Source organism: Labeo rohita, chromosome 23 (genome assembly GCF_022985175.1).
Source record: "Labeo rohita strain BAU-BD-2019 chromosome 23, IGBB_LRoh.1.0, whole genome shotgun sequence".
In the NCBI taxonomy this organism is placed as follows: domain Eukaryota; kingdom Metazoa; phylum Chordata; class Actinopteri; order Cypriniformes; family Cyprinidae; genus Labeo; species Labeo rohita.
This window is the reverse complement of record NC_066891.1, coordinates 9,263,107-9,272,274: the sequence shown is the minus strand read 5'-3', so window position 1 is coordinate 9,272,274 and position 9,168 is coordinate 9,263,107. Positions and strand designations below refer to the sequence as shown.

General features: G+C 33.5%; 1 protein-coding gene across 1 annotated transcript; it reads left to right on the top strand.

Annotated features, from left to right (window-relative positions):
* Positions 1–1,243: 1,243 nt before the first annotated feature.
* dazap2 (DAZ associated protein 2) lies at positions 1,244–7,962 on the top strand. The gene is made up of 4 exons (XM_051096211.1): positions 1,244–1,422; positions 2,174–2,292; positions 3,374–3,625; positions 5,628–7,962. The coding sequence occupies exons 1-4, from the start codon at positions 1,410–1,412 to the stop codon at positions 5,754–5,756; spliced, it is 513 nt and encodes a 170-aa protein (XP_050952168.1). The 5' UTR covers positions 1,244–1,409; the 3' UTR covers positions 5,757–7,962.
* Positions 7,963–9,168: the final 1,206 nt, after the last annotated feature.

Genomic DNA, 9,168 nt, shown 5'->3' with positions numbered 1-9,168 from the left:
ACACTATCAGTCAAACGTTTTTGAACAGTAACATTTGTAATGTTTTTTGTATTTATTTGATCCAAATATTTTTATACAATTTTTACTCAATATTTTTACTATTTAAAAGAACTGCTTTCTATTTGAACATATTTTAAAATGTAATTTATTCCTGTGATCAAAGCTACATTTTCAGCACCATCACTCCAGTCTCCAGTGTCACACGATCTTTCAGAAATCATTCTAATATGCTGATTTGCTGATCAAGAAACATTATTATTATTATTATTATCAATATTTAAAAGAGTAAAATAGAATCATTTAATTAAAATAGAATAAGAATAATAAATTGAAAAATCCAAGGCATTATACACTATACCATTCAAACCCTTGGAGTCAGTAAAAAAAATAAATAAATAAATAAATACAAATGGAAGAAATTATAAAAATTAAAACTTTTATTTAGCAAGGATGCTTTCATTTGATCAGGCATTTATAATTTTACAAAAGATTTCTATTGTAGATAAATGCTGCTCTTCTGAACTTTCTATTAATCAAAGACACCTGAAAAAATTCTACTTAGCTGTTTTCAACATAAATGTTTTTGGGCAGCAAATCAGAATATTAGCATGATTTCTGAAGGATCATGTGACTCTGGAGTAATGATGCTAAAATGACACTTTAAAATATATTTGAATAGAAAATAGTTATTTTACACAGTAAAAATATTACAGTTTTTTATTTAATCACATAAATGCAGGCTTGGTGAGCAGAAGAGACATCTTTAAAAAAAACACTAAACATCTTACAGTTCAAAAACTTTTGACACTAGTGTATGCTAGTGTGGTTTTAATATCCACTTGTTTACCCAACACTGATTACAAAAGTATTAGCCTATATTTTAATCTAAGAGCCCTTTGACCTAGGCGTTTAAAACCTATATAACCACTTTTTGAGAAATCACACAATTGTGTAACTGGACTTTTGACTCCAACTCATATAATTACTAAGATAAAGTACGGCCTTTGTGACAAATCCCATTTGTGACGCATGCCATACATACAGGCTAACTATAGATATACGAATACGTAAAATGCAATACATGTTCTATAATTTTATATACACATATTTACATATACCTAACGTTTATTTTTTAGTATAAAGTGGGGCTTACAAAGACTTTCGTTTTCGCGATAATATGAGTCATGAGTTTCTCTTTAATAGGGAGTGGCGTCCAAAAACTGACGCGTGCGTGACGTAGCTCCTCCCAACACAAATATACTCAAAGCATAACCCGACGAAAACAAGGAAGTAACGAGTAAAAAGGACGAGGAACTCAGACTAAATTTTCTATTTATTGCCATATAAACGCAGAATTCGGTCTGTTGGTATTCTCGTTCCCTAGAATATTTTATCTACAGTGAACAACAATGAACAACAAAGGTAAATACACGATCACCTTCGCTCTTCTGCTATTTTGCTTAGCCGCTTCCTAGCAACTACCAATGGAGTTAGCCAGCATAACTGACTTACATAACAAACGACTTTACAGACATAACTCTTATTGATTATGTGCCAAAAACATTTGTCATCGACTATGTCCTGACGGACACTTAAGTACTTAACGCGGTAATGTCGTATTTTAGCGGACTGGGTAATGTTTTGGACTGAAAACAGGTAAAGGGTGACTAGCGTAGCTTTGCTGCTACAGCGCGATGACGTGATCGGAAAGGTGACCTCATTAACAAAAACGAGACGCTCGTAGCATCAATTTGATCATTTAATTAATCTAATTTGAATGTGTTTCATCTATATACCGTGTGGTATTCATTCAAGAACATTTTGTCTTATTTTTCTAATGTGATTTAGCTGTCAGTTACGACTGGCCTTTTTGTCTCGTTTGTGCGTGTGTGAATACATATACACATCTACAGCCATTATTTCTTATAGTAACCTTTTAATAACATGTCTGGGTCATTTTAGAATTAATTCTGATTTATTCATTTAATCAAGCCTTCAAGCATTTTACTCTGGTTTAAGGAGAAACCGCTGAATTTATTCTCTAGGTCAATATGTTCGGTACAAAACCAAAACATTGCTTGCTACTTTACAGTAAATCAACATAAGGTTCTGTTGTGATATTAATTTTAAACCCTTAACTGTCTTTTTTTTCTTCTTCTTGGTGTCCATGCAGGTTCATATCCACAACAAGCTGTTTACCCTCAGCAGAGCACAGCACCCGTTTACCCGCCTGCTATGCAAGTCCCTCCTCAGGTGTCTCCATATCCAGATGCCCCTCCTCCATATTCTGAGGTAACCAGTGCTAATTACTCTTTATCTGGTCGTGTGAATGTACAGTTTCTCATTAAAGCATTCAGATGGATCTTTCCTATTCTTTTTACAACTTCACATCACATTTTAATATAGCATTGTATTAAAGACATGTTTTGGAAGCGCTCGAGAAGCATTTTTAAAAGTGTATGCATCATTACTCAAATCTGCATGCTAAGATTCCTGCTTTAGAATATGAAGCATTTTTGGAAATTGCGCTTGATGAATCATCTGTTGTGATGCAAGTGCTACCACTCAAACAAAGGCAATTTTAGCAATGAATTAGTCAACATGAGACTCCCAGAGGAAAGAGGTATTCTAGTAAACTAGATTTATAACAGTGATGTTGATTTTGAGAAAAATTAAGCAAGAAGAGGCCATTTGTTACAGTGATTTTTACCATGAGTTGTTTTTAAAACCCCTAAATTTTTATATAAATTGCAGAAGAAATACATTGTTTAATAAAATGGTAACTTCATTATTCATAACTTTAGGCTATTTTACAGTTGCAGATTTGTGTTTATCTGCATTTTACAGTGCAGATTATTTAAAAAAAAAAAAAAAAAACACCTATTTATATACACTACCAGTCAAAAGTTTTTGAACAGTAAGATTTTTAATGTTTTTGTAAAGAAGTTTCTTATTTAAAAAATCTTATTTTTAAAATGTAATTTATTCCTGTGATTTCAAATCTGAATTTCACTACTCGTCCTTAAGAATCATTCTAATATTCTGATTTGCTGCTTAAAAAAACATTTATTATTATTATTATTATTATTATTATTATATGTTGAAAACAGCTGAGTAAAATTTTTTTCAGGTTTCTTTTATGAATAGAATGTTCAGAAGAACAGCATTTTTCTGAAATAGAAATGTTTTGTTACATTATAAATGTTTTTATCATCACTTCTGATCAATTTTAAGCATCCTTGCTAAATAAAAGTATTAATCTTCTTTAAAAACATTAAAAAAATCTTACTGATTGACTGATAATGAATATTCTGTGTTTATTACATACAAAAATGATTACAATAATTTCACATTTTTTAAATGTTTCCCTCAGGTTTATCAGCCCAGGTATATGGCTCCTCCCCCAGGCCCTGGACAGATGCCCCCAATGACCTCAGCATACCCTGGTACTCAGATGTACATGCCCATGCATGCTCAGTCTGTGCCAATGGGGGCCATGGCCTCCAGTGTCCCAATGGCATATTATCCGATGGGGCCTGTGTACCCCCCTGGTTCCACCGTTATGGTGGAAGGTGGATTTGATGCTGGAGCTCGCTTCGCGCCTGGCACCAGTACTTCCATTCCTGTGAGTATTCCCAGTAAACATCCAGGAAGTAATATGCATTTATATTTAGCGACCTGCAATTAAGGGAATAGCTCACCCTAATATGAAAATATGCTAAAAACCTACTCATCCTCAGTCCATCCAAGAATGTAGATGAGTTTGTTTCTTCATCAGAACAGATTTGGCAAAAATATAGCTCACCAATGGATCCTTTGCAGTGAATGGGTGCCGTCAGAATGAGAGCTGATAAAAACATTACAATAATTCACAAGTAAACAAATTGATCGTTAAGACATTTTAACTTCAAACCTTTGCCTTCAGCTAAATAGGAGTTCAAAATTATTAATAACGCCTCCACACCAAATCGTCTTGTCTGAATCAGGAGAGAAATATGCACAGATCACGCACTATTTACAAGCAAAAACAGTTCTAAGTCTGGATTTTGATGTGAGGGAATAAGCGTTTTTGCAGAGCAAGCATTACTATCGTATTTTTGTCAGAGGCAACCGTTTGGTGGATTTGTTTCATACAAACATGTAGCTTTTCACAAATGTAAATTGATGGACTGTGATCTTTTATTGGCTGTTTGATTCTCATTCTGACATAACATTCTGAGCAAGTGATGAAATGCTAAATTTTTCCAATTTTTTTCGATGAAGAAAATCCCTATATCTTGGATGGCCTGAAAGTGAATACATTTTCTGGGTGAACTATTCCTTTAAGCAAATCCAGTTCATGTTGGAGGATTTAATTGTACAACCATATTAGTGGCGGTTCCTTTTGACATAACCTACAGTTTTACCTTCTAGTAGTTTTTAAAATGTCCATCATTTACACTTTTAAATTAATCAGACAAAGAAGGCTGATTAAAAAAAATACACTTTATATATATATACATGTTTATATATTCTGCTTGTTATGCAAATATATAAACTACCAGTCCAAATTTATTTGTTCAAGATTTTTAATGTTTTTTTTGTTTTTTTGTTTTTATCTCTTCTGCTCTCCAAGCCTGCATTTATTTGATCCAAAGTACAGCAAAAAAAATAAAATTTTGAAATGTAAATTATAGAAACTAATACTTTTATTTATCAAGAATGCTTTAAATTGATCAAAAGTGATGATAAAGACATTTACAATCTTACATACGATTTCTATTTCAGATAAATGCTGTTCTTCTGAACCTTCTATTCATCAAAGAAACCTGAAAAAAAATCTACTCAGCTGTTTTTATCATAAATGTTTTTTTAGAGCAGCAAATCAGAATATTAGAATCATTTCTGAAGGATCATGTGACTGGAGTAATGATGCTAAAAATTCAGCATTAAAATCACAGGAATTACATTTTAAAATATATTCAAATAGAAAACAGTTATTTTAATAGTTAAAATATTTCAAAATGTAACTGTTTTTGCTGTACCTTGGATCAAATAAATGCAGGCTTGGTGAGAAGAGGAGACTTCTTTAAATAAACATTATAAATCTTCCTGTTCAAAAACTTTTGACTGGTAGTGTAAAGAAATTATACATTTTTTTTTTTTATTATTTCATCCATTTTGAACCTCAAAATTTGAAAAATGTGATATGGGAAAAAAAATGTTGTCAAAGTCAGCTGTCAACCTGTAAGATTAGTGATGACAACAATGAAAACATTAGTCATTAGCTTTCATTGAAGCGACAAGACTTGTTTTTGTATCTGACAGTGTTGACATCACATTGGGTGATAAGAAAAAAAAAACTTCTTTTTTTGTGTGAATTCTTTTGATAAAATAGAAGTAGGAGGTTGCACTAACCCTAATTATAAATTAATTAAAAAACATCACAATGTGATGTTTTTTTCCCACGCTTCTTTAGCCTGTTTTGTCCCTCAACTCAACATTTCGTTCACAAAACTCAGTAGGTTCAGTCTGTTCAGTGAGTTCCTATAAATTACAACTTCACATTTTCTCTTGGCATAGATGTGACTAAAAATGCAGCTGATGAAACATATTTTCAATTGACACATTTCCTTTTTACATTCAAGCCTCCACCTCCTGGACACCTCCCTAACGCGGCTCAGATGGCAGCCATGCAAGGTGCAAATGTTGTGATGACACAACGTAAGGGCAACTTTTTCATGGGTGGCTCCAGCGGCGGTTACACCATCTGGTAACAGTGAGCACCCACATCCTCCGGGCCTGGACCGAAGCCCTCCTTCCTTCTCCCTGGTTCCCTTTACCTGTTCTCCCACCCCTGCCTCCCTTGGGGCTGCTTGGCTAAGCCACAATACTGATTTAATCTAATGGAATGTAATATTTTAGAGCCCCTTACTCAAGGTACAATACGCCGCTGTTGATACAATTGTGTAATATCGCAATTACATAATGTAAAACACAATAATTGCATATTCACAATTTTAAAAAAAAGCATGATAATTGTAGATTGTCATTTAACGTAATTATTAGTTGGCTAATTTAGAAAGCAGACAACGTTTAAGGTGAAAACCAGGTCATTTTTACCTTACAACTTAATTTTTACAATACATTTTATAGTTTTTGGTTGTCTTCTTGAGCCAGAGATCATGCCAAGAGAATTGCCGAGCCAGTTTGATCATCTGCGTAGCTATGCACTTGAAACTTTCTCTTTGAATAGTACGCTTAATTTTGCCTTTCACGCATATCATTATTAGAGTCTTGTCAGATATGTAAAATGCAGATTTAAGCACTCTAAGTCAAAGAGAAAGATGTGTTTACAACTTCAAACAACGGCGGCGTGTTGTACCTTTGGGCAAGCTTATATAAACGTTATCAGGTGCCAAAACTGCACCATTATTTAAAAGCAAAGGAATTTACATATGAATGAACCTAAATGCAGTAAAAGAGAGAGTGAACAAGATTAACTAAACTGGTTCAGAAAAGAAGAAAGTTTTTTTTTTTTTCAATATCTTCCCTCCAATGTCGGATACCCAGAGGTGTACATATAGCCATTTCACTTAGTTTAGCGCGTGTTGTGTGTGTTCCAGCTATATGTGCTTCTACACAAACCTTTTTAGCATTTTTCACAAAGGCAGAGTTGTTTACAGAGGTCAGGGCTTAATCAAGAGACAATTTATTTTCAGTATTTTAAATAATTTGGCACATCAAGCTTTTTTGGTTTTGTTTTGTGGGGAGCTGCTTGTACCAAAGATCTGGACTAGAATGCACTAAAAGCTTTTAGCTTTTTGTAAGTCTTCTGTCATAGTACATCCACACAGATTCATACTGAAATGAAAAACATATCACATTTAGATAACGGTGATTGCTTTCCGGGCAGAGCACACCACTGCTGTGACTGCATTTTTTTTGTAGGGGTTTGTGTTAAAAAAAAATCTAAATGTTTCCTAGTTGCATCTTGATGTTTCTGCATGCACTTTTCAGTAGTTTTGTTCTTAATAAAGAATTTTCATGGTCAAATTTTTAGATTAATTTATGTGCACTGTCAACTAATTTTGAAATGTTCTTGCAGGTTTCTTTTGTACATACGCTTTAAAATACAAAAAGCATCAGTTATATTTGGCGCCGCTTTGATTTTTCAAAGCAGTGCTGTAATACATCGTAGCATATAGGACGGCTGAAAAATTGTGGTGTTGATTTATAAATGTTTCGCAAGGGATTCAAGTTTTCCTCTCTAGTGTCTGTAATGTGATTTAGAAAAACAACCTGACAAAAAAAAAAAAAAAAAAACCTCACAGAATGCACTGAGTTACACCAGCAGTTGTCTCCACCACCTTTTGTGCTTCTAATTTATTTAATTGCTAAATCTTCATTTTTAAAAAAGAAAAAAAATCAGCTGTTTCCTCTGACACTAAACTGCACACATTCTGTAGCAGTTATACTATTAGATGTGACTGTAAATCTAAAATGCTGCTTTTTGGCTAGATAGCAGATGCTTATAAATGCTTACTCAAGCTCACTCTCCGAACATTCACTGGTATCAGATTATTTTTTGTCACTTATACCATATATACATTTTCTGACTGAATTCAACAGAGAAAATTTTATGCTAGCCTGGCAAATGGGGCACTTTTTAGGCTTTACATGTATGAAGTGCATCACTGGGTATCCGACACTACCGTACAGTTCTAAAGGTTTTGCCCATCTAAATAAAAAATGTTCTCTCTGCAAATAAAGGAATTTTTTTGATGATGTTAAACATGCCAAGTATGCTGGCATTGCCTTAGCACCATTTCTATACTTTTCTGTGATGTAGGTAGTTTTATTTTTATTCCTAAACTGACTTATATGCCATTCCTTATTTAAATTCCATTTCATTTATTCTTACTTTGCTAGGAAAATAACACAAGGCAAAAAAACAAAAAAGAAAAAAAAAAAAAAAAACGAGGGCAAAGCCTTCAGAACTCACTATCCGTTTCAATCTTAGCGCAGCATTTTACCATGGCATGTGGCACCGTGTGTTTGTGTATGCAATGTAGCGGATACACTGCTTATCTTGAGCCTCAATACCATGACAGTCATGGATGGTATACGTCTATGTGGGCACTACAGTTCAGGGAACCCTTTTGATTTTTTTTTCTATATATAAATATAATATAAAAAGATTGTGATGGGTTAGAATGGATGCATACTGCAGCATCAAGGAACCGAGGTCCTTCCTAGTTTGCTACATGATAAATGGTCTCCAATGAAATTGTGGTGCACTTAACTTTTTTTATACTAAACCTTAAGTATAAAACAAAATTTAGAATAAAAGCTATTTTGAATTTTGAAACATCTGTTGTAATATGTCTTTCATGTTTGCATTTTTGTCTGCTGACTTAGAGGTTTATCTCCAGGCTAAGACAAAATTTTTTGCATAAATGTCAAATGAAATTATGAATCATGTTGTCAATCACAATCCAGAAATTAGTTCACTTCCACTTCCAAAAATTTCCTGATAATTTACTTACCCCATGTCATCCAAGATGTTCATGTCTTTCTTTCCTCGGTCGATAAGAAATTAAGATTTTTAAGGAAAACATTCCAGGATTTTTCTCCATATATTGGACTTCAATGGGGATCAACGGGTTGAAGGTGCAAATTACAAGTACATTTATATACTTTTTAAACCATAAATGCTCATCTTGCACTGACTTCTGTAGGTGGAAGTACCAACCCAGTATTTACAAAGCGAACATGCAAAGAAAGTCAAACGGCCTTTACAAAAAAAAGGTAAAACAACAATATGGGATGATTTTGACAATGTAATGCATGAAGACACGCATGTGCATTGCAGAGCCAGTGCAAGATGAGCATTTGTGGTTAAAAAGTTTGTGGTTATAAAACTACATTTATATATCAGAGGTTGCGCTAGTCTTCAAAATTTTCCGTCATCCTGACAGGGTCGTAAAAAAAAAAAATTATATATATCTATATCTATCTATCTCTCTCTCTCTCTCTCTCTCTCTCTCTCTCTCTCTATATATATATATATATATAAAAATATATATGCAATTTGGACCTTCAACCCATTGGGCACCACTGTATGGAGAAAAATCCTGGAATGTTTTCCTCAAAAACCTTAATTTCTTTGTGACTGAAGAAAGAAAG